The 19,441-nt window shown below is 34.1% G+C and overlaps 1 protein-coding gene across 1 annotated transcript in view; it reads left to right on the top strand.

Moving 5' to 3' along the window:
* The window catches only part of RFX7 (regulatory factor X7), a 134,171-nt gene that overhangs the window by 50,488 nt on the left and 64,242 nt on the right, over window positions 1–19,441 (top strand). Inside the window, exon 2 of the mRNA XM_049613672.1 lies at window positions 6,575–6,608. Within this exon, the coding sequence (XP_049469629.1) occupies window positions 6,575–6,608 (34 nt within the window). The remainder of the gene's footprint in view (window positions 1–6,574; window positions 6,609–19,441) is intronic.

The following is a 19,441-nucleotide window of genomic DNA, read 5'->3' as shown; positions in this document are numbered from 1 at the left end:
ATTTCCATCAGAAATGTATGACAGTTGCACTTGCTCCAAATTCTTGCCACTTCTTGGTGTTTTCAGTATTTTTGATTTTAGCCATCCTAGTGAGTATATAATAGTATATCATTATGATTTTGATTTGCATTTCCTTGATGATTACTGATATTGAACATCTTTTTGTATGCTTATTGGACATTTGTATATCCTTTTTTTGTGTGTGTAAACTATTCCAGTTGTTTGCTTTTTTATTAATTGGCTTTACTGTTGAGTTGAAGGAATTTATTACATATTCCAAACATAAGTCTTTTGTTAGGTATAGGTTTTGCAAATACTGTTTTTGGTTGGTGGCTTATTTTCTTAATTGATGTCTTTTGATGAATAGAAGTTGATTTTCATTTTGATGGGATCTAATTTAGTTGTTTGTTTTTTTTTTTAAGGTTATTGCTTCTGTATCCTAAGACATCTTTGTATAATTTTAGGACATAATAATTTGTGATTTCTTCTAAGCACTTTATAGTTTAAATTGTTATAGTTAATTTTAAGTTCCAATTCAAATTTAGGTGTAGAATGAATTATGTTTATTTGTTTATAGATACATACAGTTATTCCATCAGCATTTGTTGAAAGGATTTTCCTTTGTCTCTTGAATTCCTTTAGTACTTCTGTTACAAATCACTTCACTATATAGAAGTCAGCTATCGTTCATACCACTTTTTTTTTTTACCACATTTAATGTTAACTGTACTCCGGCTGCCTTCAAAATTTGCTTTTTATCTTTGCATTTTCATCTCTTTGACTATGATAATCCCATGTGTGGTTTTCTTAGTGATTATCCTGCTTGTAGTTTGATGAGCTTGGATATGTAAGTTTGTGTTTTTTACCCAGTTTGGGGAAATTTTGGTCATTTATCAGATATTTTTCTGTCCCATTCTCTCTCCTCTCCGGCTGCACATAGTTAGACCACATTTGTAGTTGTACTACAAATCTCTGCAGCTCTGTTTATTATGTTGAAAATCTTTTTCTTTCTCCTTTAGATTCAGTAAGATGTATTGATTTATTTTCCAGTTTAGTGACCCTTTTTCTGATGTGTCTGATCTCTTAAGGTAATCCAATGAATTTTTCATTTTAGACATTGTACTTTTTTTTTAGTTTTAGAACTTCCATTTGGTTCTTTTCCATAACTACCATTTCTCAGCTGAGATTCTCTGCCCTCCACACCATGTATACATTCTTATGACCATATTTTCCTTTAAATATTTGCACATATTTGTAATATTTGCTTAGAAATCCCTGCCTACTAATTCTGACATGTAGATCATTCAGGATTTGGTTTCTGTGAGCTGCTTTTTTATCTTGAGTATGGGTCTCTTTTTCCTGTTTCTTCTTTCTGGTAAATTTTGCTTGTGTAATAGACATTGTCGGTGATATGTTGTAGGCTTTGGATTCTGTTATTTTTCTCTGAGTGTTGTGGGTGTTTTGTCTTTTGGGTTTTCTTTTTGTTTTTTATCCCAGTACACTGGATTCAAATGCCAACATTGCTCCTATAATAGGCGGCAGCAAGAAGGCTCAGCTCAGGTCTTTCCACCTTCCAGCTGTTACTTTTTTCTGGAAGCCTTGCTGTCTTTCCCAGAAGAAGGTTATCCAAACATTTGGGCATAGTTTACATAAAAATTTTGTGACACCTTCCTTTCTGGGATTTCATCTTTCATGTTATAGTAGCTCTGGCAATCCCAGATATTGTCCTCTGCTCCTCAGCTGGCAAGACAGCAGGTTTCTGCTTCATTCTTGTGGGCTCAGTGCTGCATGGGGGGTAAGAGGCCTCAGGCAACAGCCTTATAAATACATATCCTACCCAGTGCAGTTCCCTTCTTTTAAGGATGCCTTCCCTCCAGTTGCCACCTGCTTTTGGTCACTCTCTTTAACTTTAATGTTTGTTTTTATATGTAGTCCACAGTATATCATTGTTGTATGTGGGAAGTTACCTTGTTATTATCTGAAGCAGGACATTAGAAAATTGAAGCGTTATTTTCTTTTAATCAAATAAGCATCACATATTTAGGAATATTGTAGGAAAGTATAAAATATACCCTAAGTGGAATATCACAGTATATCATATTAAAACTTTGAAATAAGAATTGGAAACAGAACAAAGATGTCTGCTGTCACTGCACTCTTCACCATTAGACTAGAGATTTTAGCTGATGTAATTATTTAAGAGAAAGGAGGAGAAAAAGAAGCATAAAGACAGAAAAAGAAGAAAAACATTTTCATTAATTGTAAGTGAAATTATCTATAAGAGATTCTACATACTATTAGAGCTAATAAGTTCAGGAAGGTTTCTCGATACAAGATCAGCATGGAACTAACAGTTTTGTGCACATCAGCATGTACATTAGCAAGAACCAATTAGAAAACATAATAAAAAAAGTTATAATTCATGGTACATGGTATAATTCATCTATAAACTAGCTAGGGCTTTTTCTAACAAAAGATATAGGGAAAATTATAAGAACTTTTTAAGACAGACAAAAATAAATCCAAATTATGAATTAGCTCTCCCACTTCAATCTATAACTTCAGTACAGCTCAGTATAAATCTTAGCAAGATTTTTGTGGAATTGAAAAAACCGAAAAAATCACTTAGAGTATTTTAAGGCCCAAGACTTATCAAGGCTGTTATGAATATGGTCAAGGAGGGTCATGGAATAACTAGACCTAATTTTTAAAGCACTAATAAACTTGGAGTGGTGACTCAGAGATAGACACATAGATTAATAATAAAATAGAAAAAAAGCCACAAGTAGGTTCAAGCACACGTGAAAACTTGGCATAATAAAATAGGGTACAGTTGGCTTGCCAAAAAGAGTGTGTATGTGTGTTTGTATATATATAAATATATATATATTTATATATATACACACACATACCATACCATGCATAAGAATAAATTCTAATTTGAATAAAGATCACAATTGAAAAGCTAACTTCAAAAATTTTAGAATGAAATATGTCTTTAAAACTAGATAGGGGGCACTTGGGTGGCTCAGTCAGTTAAGCATCCAGCTCTTTCATGATCTCGCAGTTTGTGAGATCGAGCGTGAGATTAAGCCTCACATCAGGCTCTACACTGCCAGTGTGAAGCCTGCTTTGGGATTCTCTCTTCCTCTCTCTCTGCCCTTCCCCTGCTCATATGTGCACATGAGCAAGCGCTCTAAATAAATAAATAAATAAATAAATAAATAAACATTAAAAAAACACTTTAGGTAGGATGTCTTAAGATAAAAAACATAATCATAAAGGAAAAAAATTGATAAATTTGACTAAATCAAAAATTTTAACTTTAGTAAGATGTCATTAAAATGCATCATTAACAAAGTTAAGTATATGTAAAAGAGAATTAATGTCCAGAATGTATAAAGAACTACAACAATTTAATAAGAAATAGTCAACTCCCTTAAAAATGGGCAAAGAATATGAACCAGCAATTTACAGAGGAAAGAACCTATATGGCCAGTAAGCAGGTGACAAGGTACACAGTATTGTTAGAAATTGGGAAATGATAAATTTTAAAAATTTATATTCCTTAGAATAAGTATTTAATATATGTATTATATGTCATGTATAAATGGCATTTATTTGTGCAATTTAATAGGAAAATAGGGATTATCATATACTGCTGATGGAAATATAAATGAATATTACTGCTTGGGAGAAGAATTTGGTAATATATAATAAAACTGAATAGATACATCCATGAGACCCAGAAAATTAACTTCTGAATTTATAACTGAGAGGTTTTCACATGTGTACACAAGGAGACATGTACAAAGTTTATTGCAACATTGTAGAAAAACTGGAAAGTACATAACTGGCTTTCAGTAAATGTGAAATGGATGAATAAATTTGATATATTCATCCACTGGAATACTTTTCAGACATTATAAAAAATGAATGCATTTCATCAAACTGTAGATCTCAAAATAATGTTGAATGAAAAAAGATAGTTGCAGAATATATATATGTGTGTGTGTGTGTGTGTGTGTGTGTGTGTGTGTTTGTGTATATATATAATGTAAGGGCATTTATATAAACATGTAAAAGCTTCTTGGAACAACAGTGTATGTTGCTTGTAGATATTTGTGTATCTCATACAAATATTGAAATATCAACTGGGAAAGTTACACATCAGATTAATAAGTTGTCTTTGGGAAAGTAGTGAGGTATGATATGAGACTGGACAGAAGATCAAAGGGGACTAAAAATCTATATCCTTCTATTATGCTTGTGTTAAGTATGAGATAAAAAATCATCAAAAGGCTAGGTCAGGTGATTGCCAAGGTTCATATCTAGCTTAGAAGCACTTTCACTTTACTTTTCAAGTTTATTCTTTGAAAGGCTATCTTTTATACATAATTTTTAGCGATTTACCAAATTGTTTGTGATAAGAAGACATAGTCATCCTCTTCAGATATCCTGTAGAGCAGGTTTCTGATAGAAGAGGAGTATATCTAGAGTGATGCTTTAAAAATGAACACATTTTCAATTTTATATTAATTTCTCTACAAACCCTTTTTTAAGTGATCCGTCTTTCCAAAGAGTTTTCTTCATATGGGGGACTGAATGTTTTTGTCATTTATTCATTTAACAGATTTTATTGAACACCTAACATGTGCCAGATTATAATACCCCAGGGAGCAAAACAGATAAAGCCTGCTTTCATGGAGTTAAATTCTAGTCAAGGAAGATAGCCGGTGACAAACTAATAAAAATATAAAATGACTGGTGGTAAGTGCAATAATGAAAAGTGAAACAGAGCAAGGAGGAGAGTGATGGAGAATATTTTATCTGGGAAAGTCAGGGAAGAACTATCTGTAAATGATAACATCTAGCAAAGTTATGAAAAAAATGAACAGATAGCCATATGGGAGAAAAGTCTTAGAAGCTGACAGAAAATGCCAGTACAAAGGCCCTGCACCAGCCTTGAGAAAATAGCACCGAGGATAGTGTGGCAGGAGCTGAATGAATGAGGAACAGAGGAATAATAGGAGATGAGATTAGAAAGCTAGCTGAAGGCTGGGTCATCCGGGGCTTTGTTGGCCATGATCAAGACTGGAGGGAAGGACTAATGTGGTTTGGACAAAGAATCACTCTGGCCATTTTGTTGACAATAGCCCACAGAGTTGTTGGGGCAAGGCGGGGGAGGTGTTAAGAAAAGAAGGAGGGAGACCGTTTAGGTTACGGTAACACTTTAGACAGGAAATGTTGGGGGTTTAGAAGAATGTGGTGAACAGTGTTTGGATTCTTTATTTTTTAGGAGCAATTCTTAATCTGTAGATTACTCTCTTATCTCAGGGAAATTGTGGGAGTTACTAAGAAGAGAAAAAAAAAATAGCACACTTTAGCTGCTAATGTGTTATAAACTATACAAATCCCAAAAGATTTAAAAACCTCTAAAAAGTCTTCCGTGGGATTGTGGGAAGGGGATTTCATTTCCTCTTAAGTGGAGGTATCATTTGCTTTTCTTGTTCTTTTTAGTCATTCTGATTTTTGCAACTGAACTAAATTAAGTCATACTTTGTTCTTTAAAATGTGAAATTTGAAATCTCAATACAAATGAAAAATTTTGAGGTTATTGATTGCATTGACTGTAATGAAATTTAAATGTTGATTTTTTACTCTATAGATTAACTGCATAGCTGTATAAAGAGGCAAATAACCATTTTTTTACATTTATTTGACTAGAATCTTTTATGAGAGATAATTTTGTTTATAACATCTTTTAAGATATAAACTATCTCTGAACTTTATATGTGATTTCATTGCATTTGAACTTTAATGTGTTATAACAAAATTCAGATGACAGTTAAATTATTTTATACTGACTTCATTTGTATTCCATATTAATAATTCACTTATTCAGTGGCTCAGTTAAGTTGATGTATAGTGCCTTTATTTGGATTATTTATTTCTTTTTTTAATTTGATTTTTTTAATGGATTATTTATTGCTAAATACATTATCCCCTTCCAATTTATTACCATAGTAGTTAATCTTTATTACTACTTTTATGTCTACGGATTCCTTTCCCTAGGCTGTGTGCCTGTGCATGAGCGAGCGTACATATGTGTGAATGGGAGGGAGAAGAGGACAAGAGAATCTACTTTATAACAAGTCTTTAGAAATACAGATAATATTACACCATTATGGCTTTTAAATGCCAAACAAGTCATTTTCCAGAGTGGCAGGCATTGAATAAAAATCATAATTCATTATAAACTCTCTGTCCTATTTCTATGTATAATAATACATATCTGCATTTTAGTATGTCTCTAAAAACTTAATTGTTTATTCAAAACATCTGTTAGAATGATACATTGTAACAGTAATAGGTTGACTGTAGCAGTGAACTCAGATATTTTGATCATGCTTTAGGGCTGAATTTAGTACAGTGAATGGGAAATAGATGTATGTTATGCTTTGTGAAAGATGCAGTTTTAGGGTATTATGCCTAATGTTAAAAAAGAGTTTTACTATTTCAAATATTTAATAAATTTATCATTTTTATTAACCTAACTTTCTTTTTCTTTTAGCAAAACTGTACAATCTAAAGTGGACTGCATTTTGGTAAGTAAAATAACTAATATTAAAGTTCTTTTGTAATAGCCTTTTCCACTATATCAAATATATTATTCTTGAGTAAATATTTATTTTAAACATAACTCAATTTTAGCAAATAAAATTTGACATTCAATTACAACCCTATTGGTGAACTGGCTACAAGCTATGTAGATACTTTCCTATATCTCATCAATAATGAAATCACAACCTGAGGCTGTTGCGTGTTTTTGAAGCTTACTGGCTTTTACTTAAGATGTTTGATGGTTTAGTTTTGTTGATAGCATGCATATTTTTCCTATTTAGGTTGCTAGACATTAGGAATTAAAGCCAAGATAATAGTTCTAATTTATGTTGCAGTTAATAGAACTCTTAAAAATGAATTTAAATGAGAGCCTTTTTAAATGCTTCATGGATTAATTTTTGTTGGTATACTTTTCATGTTTGGTTTGATGGCCTTCAGGAATTAAAACCACAACAATAGTTTAAATTAAGATTGCATTTGTAGTTCGTTAGCTCCTCTCTTGAACATGTGAGGGTAGGACATGAAGCTACTGGGGCTACTGGAATAGTACTGATGTCTTTAATGAAATCTCTGCTAATGGAATACTCCCTAGGCTCTAAAATGCTCAGTGACTCTGCACTGTTAGATTTCCCCAGTGTACTTGTAGTTAGTCCTCTTCCTAGTTTTTTGTGACATCAGAACTTTCTTATTCAGGTTTCCATGTTCCTTATAAGCTAATTTGTTTGTGGGAAAGGGAGGATCTTTACTGTCTGGTGCTGAAATAGTATGTAATATGTTATTAGCTTATGAAATTATTATGACCTTATGATATTATTAGCTTATTAGCTTCTAGGTAGGTGAATAAATGGGAAGAGTTCATAGGAGAGGTGGTAATTTGATCAGTTCTCCTGTGCTTTTCTAACCTAATAGTTGAGATTAAGTACTTCATGGAGATGTTTTTCCTTGTTTCTTTCACTTACCCTTTCTTCTTCTTTTTTTCTTTATTGGCCTCACAATAACCCTCTGAAGTAGGTAATCTTGTTACCTTCCTTTTATAAATGAAGAAACATGCTGTTCGCTTCGGAAAAATAATTAAACACCTTCTGTCTAGCAACGCTAGCTAGATACATGGGATTCAGAATAAAAAGGACGTATTCCCTTGCTCTCAAGAATTCACTGTTGATCACAGTGTCATATTCAAGAGTGCTGTTAAGACCTAGGAAGATAGTAATTTGGGATGGAGGGATGACTTTGCACCCAATCCCCAGAGGATTTCCTATCTGCCCCAACCCTCAAGAGTTTCATTGTTTATCACTCAGTAGTTATGGCATACTGCTTTCTTTTCAGTACCTGAGATAGTGTTGGAGGATTATTCAGCTTTTGAAGAAGACTGGTAGAATTTGTAAGATATGACATTTATAAAATACTAAATGAGAAAAAGGCTTTTAAAAAATCTTTCAAGAGTTCAAAATTGTTTATATGTTAGCATAAGGTTTAAAGTTATGTATATTTGATGAACAAGATAGTAAGATCTCTGTCCTCATGAACCTTATAATTTATTGAGTGAGGTATATATTAGATGAAGTCAAATAAATGAACATTATAACTTCAGATAATGATAAATGCTATTTATCATTACAAAATTTTTGTAAAGCAAAAGGAGGCAAGTCATGGGGGTAGGGTAAATTTAGATTGGATGATCTGAGGAAATGGCATTTGAGAGGAGAATCCAGCCTTGTGTGATGATTTGCCTGTGACACTTACTAGGCAGAGGGAATAATAAGTACAAAGATTCTGAAGCAGGAAGGAGTTGGGGACATTTACAGAATACAAAGTGTAGTGGTCTGGAACTTATAGAGAGAGGAGAGAATGATAAGAGAAAAGTTCAGGTAGGGAGAAGTTTTTTTCATAGGGTATATTTGGCCATGGCAAATAGTATGGATTTCATTCTCAGTACATAGAGAACCAATTAAAGGGTTTCAAGTAGGAGAATAGTATGAAATGAAAATTCAAGGCTCTTGCTCCCATGATGGCAGTGGAAGATGGAAAAAAAGTATATGGATTCAAGGCTTATTTTGTATATAAAGCTAATAGACCTTGCTTGCTTATGCATTGAATGTGCAGAGAGAAACAAAGAGGAATCAAGGATAATTTCTTTCAGTCTAAAAGATTTCGTTTAATATTTCTGGTAAGGCATGTTTGCTTTTAATGAATTTTCTTGGTTTTTCTCTGTGAATGTCTTTATTTGCCTTTGGTTATAAAGGATAGTTTTGCTGGAAACATAATTCTTTATCAACAGGTTTTATTCTTCCATCACTTTGAATATGTCATTCTGCTGCCCTTAGCCTTTGTTGTTTCTGATGAGTAGTGAGTAATTTATCATGTTGTTTTCATGTGCATGATGAGTTTTTTTTCTCTGGTCCATACCAAGATTTATTGAAATTCATTCACTTGCTTGTTTGCTCACCCATTTACTCTAGCTTTCAACACTTTTTGTGTTACATGTGTATGTACGGATCACTTTGTGTTTATCCAGCTTGAGATTTGATGGATTCACATCTATAGATTATTCTGATTGGGGAAGTTCTCAGCCATTATTTCTTCAAATATTTTTCTGTTCCTTGAATTCCCCTCTCCTTCCAAAGCTTCCATTACATGTATGTTGAAATGATTAATGTTATCCTTTCAGTCTCCGAAGCTTTATTCATTTTTCTGATTGTCTTTCTCAGTGTTCTAGTTTCTCTGTCTTTATTACAATTCTCTTTATTTGAATCATTGTCATCATGTTTTCCTTTGTATATTTAAACACAGCACCCTTATCCTGGCAGTACTACTGTCCGGATCATATGGGATAGGTCATGGGAGTAGACCAGGCAAGAATGACACAGACTTTCAACAATTAGTACCTAAAGTTCAGTTTTTAATGACAAAACATTTCTTAACATGTTGTTTGCCATTAGTGCCCAAAGCCCTAAAATTGTTCTTCTTGACAGTTTATATCATTATATAGTTATTTTAAGGGGAGGATTTGCTGACCTCATTTTCTAGATTCCCCAGCCTTCTCACAAAGATTTTATATGTTTTCTTGTAAAATTTTATTATTTTAGCTTTTTCTATTAGGTCTTTTTCTGTTAACCATTGTGATTTAAATTTGTGTTTTGTATGAGGTGAACTGCAGTCTTTATCTTTTACCATATGTATGGATATCCAGTTGTTCCAGCGCCATTTATTGAAAAGTCCACCCTTTCCCAGTCACCTCCTATGTCAAAAATAATCATGTGTGTGTCCTTTTCTATCCTCTTTTTTCCCATCCATTGCTTTATCTTTCCTTATGACGTCGCCACACTGTCTTTTTTGTGGTAGCTTTGTAGAAAGGCTTGATATCAGGTAATATAATGGTTGACATTGATTTTAGCATTTCCATGGAAATTTAGAATAGATTTGTCAATTTCTTTCTTTTTTTTTTGTTTGTTTTTAATTTATTCATTTTTGAGAGACAGAGAGAGACAGAGCACAAGCAGGGGAGGGGCCGAGAGAGAGGGAGACAGAGATTCTGAAGTAGGTTCCAGGCTCCCTGCTCTCAGTACAGAGCCCAATATGGGGCTCTAACTCAAGAACCATGAGATCATGACCTGAGCTGAAGTCAGATGCAAAAAAAAAGGAAAAAACATAAGTCGACTGGGATTTTTGATTGGGATTACAGTGAATTTATAGATCAATTTGGGGTCAGTTGACATCTTAACAACAAGTCTTTTAATCCTTGAGCATGGTATATCTTTATATTAGTTGGTTCTTCTATAATTTTTCTCAACAGTGTTTTGTAGTTTTCTATGTATAGGGTTTACATTATTTATGCTTAACTTAGACCTAAATATTTTAATACTTTGGATGCTATCATGAATGGTATTTAAAAATGTTTGTTATATAATGTTTTATTGCTAATATTTGTGTAGACCTTGTAGTCTGAAAACATACTAAGTTTATATATTATATTCAGAGACTTATATGGAGAATCCTTTGGATTTTCTACCTACTTAATCAAATTGTCCATAAATAAAGACATTTCATTCATATTATTTTTTTAAATGTTTATATATATTTTTTTAATTTTTTTTTAACGTTTATTTATTTTTGAGACAGAGAGAGACAGAGCATGAACGGGGGAGGGGCAGAGAGAGAGGGAGACACAGAACTAGAAGCAGGCTCCAGGCTCTGAGCCATCAGCCCAGAGCCTGACACGGGGCTTGAACTCACGGAACGTGAGATCGTGACCTGAGCTGAAGTCGGACGCTTAACCGACTGAGCCACCCAGGCGCCCCTAAATGTTTATATATTTTTGAGAGAGAGAGAGACAGAGTGCATGTGGGGAAGGAGCACATATAGAAGGAGACACAGAATCCCAAGCAGGCTCCAGGCTCCAAGCTGTCAGCACAGAGCCCAATGCCAGGCTTGAACTCATAGACCGTGAGATCATGACCTGAGCCAAAGCCGGACGCTTAACTGACTCAGCCACCCAGGCACCTCAGGATGTTTCATTTTAAACATCTATTTATTTTTATTCACCTTATTGCTCTGCTAGGACCTCCAGGACAACATTAAATAGACATGGTGAGAGTAAATTCCCTTTCCTTGTTCCTAGTTTTAGAAGAAAACCACTCATTCATTCACTTTACAATATGATGTTAATACTACTTTTTTTCATGGATGCTCTTTTCAAGTTGAGAATGTTCCCTTCTGTTCCTGTTTTTCTAAGAGTTTTTTTTTTATCAAATGCATGTTTTATTTTATCAAATGCTTTTTCCGCACTCATCAAAATAATCACAAGATAATTCTCCTTTCTTTATTCTGTTAACATGGTGAATTACACTGATTGATTTTCCCAAGTGAAACCAATCCTTGCATTTCTGTGATAAACTCTACATGATACTCTGTACTTCATGTGTTGCATTATACTTTTATATATTACTACATCAGATTTGCCATTTTGTTAAAGAGTACTGTCTGTATTAATTAGGGCTTTGGAAATACTATTTTCTTGTAAAATCTTTTTCTGTTTTTGGTATCTGGGTAATGTTGACTTCATATAATGAGTTTGGAAATGCTGTTCTCCATTTTCGGAAGCAATCTATTTAAAATTATTATTTCTTTAAGTGTTTCATAGATTTTACTAATAAAACTGTGGGAAAGGTATTAGTTACAAACTTAGTTTCTTTTATTATTACAGGGCTATTCTTCTGTTTATTCTTGATACAGTTTTAGTATTTTAGTCTTTGAAGGAATTTGTTCATTTCTACTATATTACTGAATTGTTCATGTAGTATTGCTTATAATGTTCCCTTATTATCCTTTATTGTCTGTAGAATCTGTAGCAGTTATCTCTGATTCCTGATAAGGGCGCTTTATATCTTCTTTTTTTCTGGATCAGTTTAGGTAGAGGTTTAATAATTTTATTGGTCTTTTCACATGAATTGAGTTTTGGCTTTATTGATTTTTCTCTTTTTGTCAGTTTTCTATTTTGTTTCTCTTCTAGTAAGTATTATTTCTTTCTTTCTGCTTAACCTCTGTTTTAAATTATTCCTATTTTTCTAGCTCCTTAATATGGAAACTTGAAACATTTTTTCTTTTCTGTTGTAAGCTAAAGTGCTGTAAATTGTCCTGTAAGCACTGGTTTAGCTGTATCCCATATTATGTTATGTTTTCATTATCAATTTTTTTTATATTTCCATTCTCATTTATTCTTATACCCATGGGACACTTAGATATATCTTGATCAGTTCCTAGATAATTGAGTATTTATCAACACTTTTTTGTTATATATCTTAGTGGATAAATTCAGATGATTTGTTCCACAATCCAAAAATATTCATATAAAAATGATTACAGTAGTGTAATATAATATAAAGTAATAAAGAAAATACAAAATATAAAGAAAAATAAGCAAATTAACCTGTAGTTAACTTTGAAACCTTTGTGGCTGGTGTGAAGGAGACAAGAGAGAGGAGGGTTATTGTGTAGTATAGCTTTCACTATCAGTAACAGAATCACTGCCATCTTTTGGCTCAATGGAATCTTTTTCTTTTTGTACAACTTTAACAAGGAACGTATCCAATGACCTACAATGAAGCAAAGCATTCCTAAGGTTACTCTTGTGTGGAAAAGCAAAGGACTGTCCATAGGTGCTTTGACATGACAAAAAATACACTAGTGCCAATTGGGGGCACCTTGCAGTGTTCTGAAAAATTACTGACCAGCAAACACCACAGCCTGAGACCAAGCATCCGAGCATGGGAGACAATCACCCACAATCCCACAGCGAGTGAGAGAGAAAGAGAGAGCCATCCGCTCAGTTGTGATCATGTGACATTGGGCATCATGTAGTACTCGTATTGCAAGACATCACTTGTTTATGAAGTTAAAATTTATTAGAAACGTTTGCTCATTTTGCAGAACACTCGCAGAACAAGTTACTCGCAATCCAAAGTTTCACTGTGTATTCAACTGTCATTGAATGGAATGTTCTTAATCTAACACTTAGGTCCAGTTGGTTGTTTTTTTTTCAAGATATAGGGATCCTTTTCTTCCCCCCTTATTTCTGTTACAGAGAGGGATACTAAAATGTCTCTCTTGTGATGGTTAGTATTTTTTTCTCTGTGATCCTGGCAGATTTTGCTTCATGTATTGAAGCTATTATTGGACATAAATATGTAGAAGTATTATGTCTTCTTTGTAAATTGGTTCTTTTATTATTATGATGTTTCCATTTTTATCTCTGATAATATTTTTGCTTTGAAGTCTGCTTTGTCTTCATAATCTTCCCCTCTTATAATTGGTGTTTGCTTGTAAGACATACCTTTTTCGACCCTTTTTTTACTCTTAAGCATTATAGGTCTTTATGGTCAAAGTGTGTTGTTGCTGTTGATGACATCATATACTTGTATCGTTCTTACCCAGTCTGACAAGCTTTATTTTGTTACTGCTTACTTGTATGGTTGAGTGTACACATAAGATTTTGCATTTATTTTCTTGTAGGTCTACTGTTAGTTCTCCTAGTTTTAGTTTATCTGAAAAAAAAATCCTTTAATTGCCCTTCATTTCAAAGGACACTTCTTTGAATAAAGAATTCTAGTTTTTCTTTCATCATTTTAGCAGTGGTGATTCACTGTCTTCTGGCTTGCACAGTTTCCATTGGGAAGTTTGTAGTTATTCTTGTTTCCCTGTATGTAATACATTCTTTTTTATTCTCCTTTAATATCTTGTAAGATTGTTTATTAGTGGTTTTCAGCGGTGCTATTATAATAGCCTTAGTATGATTTTCTCTGTTTTTGTCTTGCTTTTTGTTCATTGAGCTCCTCAAATGTGTGAGTTTATATTTTTCACCAATTTTCAAAAAAATTCCTAGCCATTGAAATATTCTTCATTGCCCCTTCCATCCTGGAACTCAAAATAGGTCACAAAGGCTATGCTTAGTTTTTTTGTTTTTCTCTTTTTGCTTCATTTTGGATAGGTTATATTTCTTTATTATCACATTCACTAATATTTTCTGCTGATGTGTCTAATCTGCTTTAAATCCCATTGAGTGAATTATTATCTGTTTTAGATCTTGAATTTTTCAGGTCTAGAAATTCTACTTGGGTATTTTGTTTTGTTTTATTGTCCATTTCTCTTCTTATTAAACCCTTGGGCATATTTATAATACTTTCTTTTAAGTCCTTGTTTGCTAATTATATTATCTCTAAGTCTGTTTTATTTACTGATTTTTTGTTTATTGCAGTTAATGGGTCATGTTTTCTTCTTTGCGTATCTAATTATTTTTAATTTAGTATTTATTTGTTTGTTTATAGTGTGTGGGTTTTGTTCTCTTCCTTTAAAGTGTATTAAAGCTTTCTTTGGCCATGAACTAAATTACTTGTAGGATAGTTTGATCCTTTGCTGTGTTTAAGCTTTGTTGGGGCAAATCTATAATGGCATTTATGTTAGAATTTAGCTTTTATACTAAAATATAATTTCTGGTGTCTATACTGTATTCCTTGGGTGTTCACTGAGATCTCTCAATTCTGTCTAATCAGAATTTGAACATGTCATAGACAAATACAGTTCCCTGGTGATTCTGTACCCAGCTTCATGGAGTTTTTCTGTACTCATACAGTTTAATATTCAGCAGTAGATTCCAAATCTACATGATTTGTGTAGATTTTGAAGTGATTTCATATCTTCCTTTTGGTAGTTTGCTTTCTCAAATAGTGATCTGTGTCACTTTAGTGTATCAGTACTTGGCCATGTTCTGCTTGATTTGCCCCTCCTTGTACCATTTCACAAGTTGCCTTCAGATGGAATTATCTTATTTGTGTCTTTTCTCTCAGATGTAACAGTTCTATGCTAAAACAGTTGTTGGGTATGTTTTGTTTAGGTTTTTAGTTGGTGAAGCTGGGAAAGGTGCTCCGGTGTCAGGTACTCCTGTGTGGCCACATTCATAAGTCCATTAATAGATATTTTAAAGATTCAGTAAAATGTACAGGTCCCTTCAACCCCCTTCATTTCCTAGTGAGCTGTCATCTACTCTTCTCCACAAAAACTGTTTCAAACTTTTAAACTAAAGTTCCCAAACTCATTTCTTCTCTTACTGTCAGCAGATGATCTCACCTCCTACTTTTCTGAGAAAATAAGAAGACACAATGAAGGTATTCCACAAAATTAACACTGTTTCTTATCCCCAACTCACTAGTTGCTCACTTCTGTACCTATTGTATCCCTTCTCTTTTCTCCTAATAGTAGAACTATCTTTCTGCCTTTCTGAAAGTTGATCTCTGTCTGGGCTCTGATCCCATACCTTCCTATCTCAGAATTCCTTTATTCTCTTCTCCTGGTTTTTTTTTTTTTTTCTTTCTCATTTTCAACTAGCCTTTTTCTGTTAAAAGTTAAATGGTTAATCTTTTCTCATCTATTAAAAAAAATCCTTCTTGAAATTCACAACCGTTCTCTAGCTACCATGTCTTCCTTCTTTCTTTTGAAACCCATTCTCATGCCTCACCCACTCTTCAACTCCAGCAACAAGTCTTCCAGTAACCACTTCTCTGACACCTGTGTTTACCAAGAAGACCATGAATGGTCGGTCTCTTATTGCTAAATATAATGGTCTCAGTCCCTAATTTCACCACCCTTTTTCACTTGACTGTTGATCATTCCCTAACCTTCCTCATTTAGTACGTTCCTATTCTTTTCATTCCTTAGATACCACACTATCTTGGTTTTCCTGCTACATCTTAGGCTGTTCCTCTCCAGTTTCCTTCAAGAGCCTCTAGTACATGTCTACCTGAATTGTCTGCATTCTGTCTGTATTTGCCCATGATGATTTCATCTACTTTGATGGTTTCAATTAATGTCAGTATGGTGATGTCTGCTAATTATACATCCCCACCTTAAGGTCTAGATTTCATCTATCCATCAAGTTTACCAGAATGTCCCATAGTTATTTCAAACTCCTCTTTTCCAGAACCAATCTCATTGTATCATACCCCAATTCTGAACCTACCTGTATTAGTTTCTTATTGCTGCTATGACAAATTACCATAAACTTAGTGGCATAAAACAAAACAAATTTATTACAGTTCTGTAGGTTAGCAGTCTGACACGCCTCACTAGGATAAAATGAAAGTAGCATCAGGGCTGTGTTCCTTTTGAAAGCTGTAGGGGAGAATCTGTTTCCTTGCCTTTTTTAGCTTTTAATGGCTGTGTCTTCAAAGCCAGTAGTGGCTGCTCAAGTCTGTCTTACACTGCATTACTTTGACACTTCTCTTTTTGTGTGTTCAGAGTTCCCTCAGGCTCCCTCTTATCTGAACACTTGTGATTACATTGGGCCTACTGTATAATCCAGGATAATCTCTCCATCTCAAGGTCCTTAATCACATCTACAAAGTCCCTTTTGCCATGGAAGGTAACAGATTTACTGTTTTCCTGGAAAGAGAAGATTAGGACATGAACATTCTTTGTACCATATTGTCTTAGTGGATGTACTCATTCATCCATCCTAAAAACCTGGTAGTCATTCTTCATTCTTATCCTCAGTGTACCTCATATCTGGTCAATCACCAAGTCCTATCAATTCTGCCTCCTTAATTGATCCATTTTTGTCCGTCCCTACTGCTGCTGCATTAATCCAGGTTGCCATACTTGTTAGAAATACTGCAGCTATTTCTCTGCTTCTAGACTCTTCACTTTCATTCTGTCCTCTGCAGCACCATTATAATCAGCTTTATAAAATGTGCATCTGTTATTTTATACCCTTGCTTCACACCTCTCACCAGATCCCCATTATTCTTTGTTAAGTCATGGGAGACCTTTCATACTCACGTCTTACTTCTCTTGTTTAACCTTACCTTTTTTCACTCCCTCCACAGGCTCTCATTAAGGCATAGCGAACAGTTGTGAAATAAGAGAATATATACTCTCTAGAATAGTGCTGTCCATTAAAACATGGCTAAGGAACACTTAAAATGTGGCTAGTGTGACTGAAGAACTGAATTTTTATTCCATTTAAGTTAATTTCAAGTGAAATAGCTACATGTGACTAGTGGCAACCAGTTTGCATTGTGCAGGCCTGGTTCTCAGGCCTCGTTGTGCAGCAATGGTTCTCAACCAGAGGCATTTTTGCCCCCTATGGGACATTTGACAATATCTAGAGACAGTTTTGATTTTCAACAGAATGTGCGACCAGCATCAAGGAGGTGGAAGACAAGGCTGTTCAAACATTCTACAAAACACTAGACATCACCCTGTAACATACTTATCAGCCCAAAATTGTTAGTAATGTTAAAGTTGAAAAAACTCTGATCTAGACCATCTCTTCTTCTTCTTCTTTTTCTTTTTCTTATGTTTTAAGATTCTTAGGTATCACTCCCTCTGGAATACCATCTGTGATTTCTTAGGTCTGAGTTTGATACATCTGTGTCCCATATTATCCTGTGTTTTAATTACCTTTCTTGGTATTATGTAGTCATCTCTATGATAATTATAATAAGCGTTTTTATTTGTTCTTAGCTTCTCAAGTGTAGGAATATATTCATTATAATATGGGCAAAGGCATATGACAATGATCAATGCATATTTGTTAGGTATATGAATGAGCATAAACTAATCAATTATTAAACATTGCAATTTAGAATATAAAGAAGGTTGCCACCTTCATTTTAGGCATTTTAGAGACCTTAAACTTGCTAAGATATTCGAATTTATTTTTTGGAATTACTTCACAGTTTGCCAGTAAGAACAGAAACTTATTTCATTGTTTTGGAGGAAAAGAACATTTTTTCTTTTTCTGACATTTTCCCTTTTTTCTTGTTCTACTCTACTTACATATACCCCTTCCTTTCCTACTCTCCTGTTAGGAGATAACCATCCTGAGCCACCACCACTCTCCTTTACAGAGTACAGATGGGGAACTAAAACTTTACCGCATAGATGCAGGAAGGACGCAAGCAAATGAAGTGGAACTAACAAGCCAGAAACTAAGGAAACTGTTTAGCAGTATAGCAGAATGGCTCAGAGCCGAGGCTATAGAATGAAACAGACATGAGTTTGAATCCTTGCCCCAGCCAATATTACCATTACTGTTTGAATTTGGACAATTTTAACCTAAATCAGTTTTGTAACAAAGGACATAATAACAGTACCTATCGCAGAGTTGTTGTGAATATTAAATGAGATAATTAGTATAAATACAGTGCCTGGCACATAATAAGCACACATGGCAGCTTTAGTTGACGGTGTTATATGTGTAAATTGATAATATGGATCTAATTGACTTAAATTACCATAAATTTGTTTTTAGAAGTCTAAACATTAGTTAAAGACACATGTTCATTATCACAGAACATACCGTTTAAAAATGAATGCTGCCCATATGGAAACACTGAGAGGAGAGCATTGAATCCCTGAAACCTCGTGAATGGAAGATGGAAAAGGTTGGGAATCTCCTGGCTAAAGCCTTCTGAGAAGCCAGAAAGTGCATATTGTAGAACAGATGCCGGTGTCAACACTCCATACTCTCTCTTCCTCCAGGCCTTTGTAGATGCTATTTCCTCTGCCAGCTGTGCCCTTCTCAGGTTTTTTTTCACTTGGATAACTCCTGCCCCTTCTTTTGGACTCGGTTCAGAAACCTTTTCAGAAAGTTTTGTTCATCTACTAAGAATGAATTCAGCTGCAGATAACAGAAAACCCTATTGGTGGCTTACAGAAATAAGAGTTTGTGTTATCTAACAAGTCCAAAATTAGGCATTCTAGAGTGGTGCAGTAACTCAACAATGCCACCAGAGTCCTAGGTGTTTTGTTTTTTTTGTTTTTTTGTTTTTTTGCTGTGTCATCTTTTGTTCCAGTCACATCATTGATGGCTGCTGCACTTATCTGCCTTTGTCCAAATGGTGAGGCAGGAAGGGAGGAAAGGCAAAAGAGCTTTCTTCTAGAGACGTTCTGTCTTTATTTTAGGATACTTTACTTCCCTTCTGAAAATCCACTTCAGAAACTTCAGACTCCAGAGTAATGTCATTTGGGTACTCCTAGCTGTAAGGGAAACTAGAACATGGAGGATTTTTTTTTTCTAGCCTCTATATGAAAGGAAGACAAAGAAGAAAATGGTTAGCAATTTATGTATATATGTACATATATACTAGTTCAACCTATCTGCATTATCTTCTCATTTAAGAGCCCCTGCTTTCATGCACCTTATAAAACACTCTGTACTCCTCTTAAAGCTCTTACCACATAGTATGCTAATCACCAGATTAATTTGTTTTCTTCTCCAAAAATAAGCTTTGGAAGTAAAGACTATTTCTTATGGTCTTTATAT

The sequence above is a fragment of the Panthera uncia genome (assembly GCF_023721935.1).
Source record: "Panthera uncia isolate 11264 chromosome B3 unlocalized genomic scaffold, Puncia_PCG_1.0 HiC_scaffold_1, whole genome shotgun sequence".
Taxonomy (NCBI): Eukaryota; Metazoa; Chordata; class Mammalia; order Carnivora; family Felidae; genus Panthera; species Panthera uncia.
Note: the sequence above shows the minus strand (reverse complement) of the source record. Positions and strands in the feature narration are given on the sequence as shown.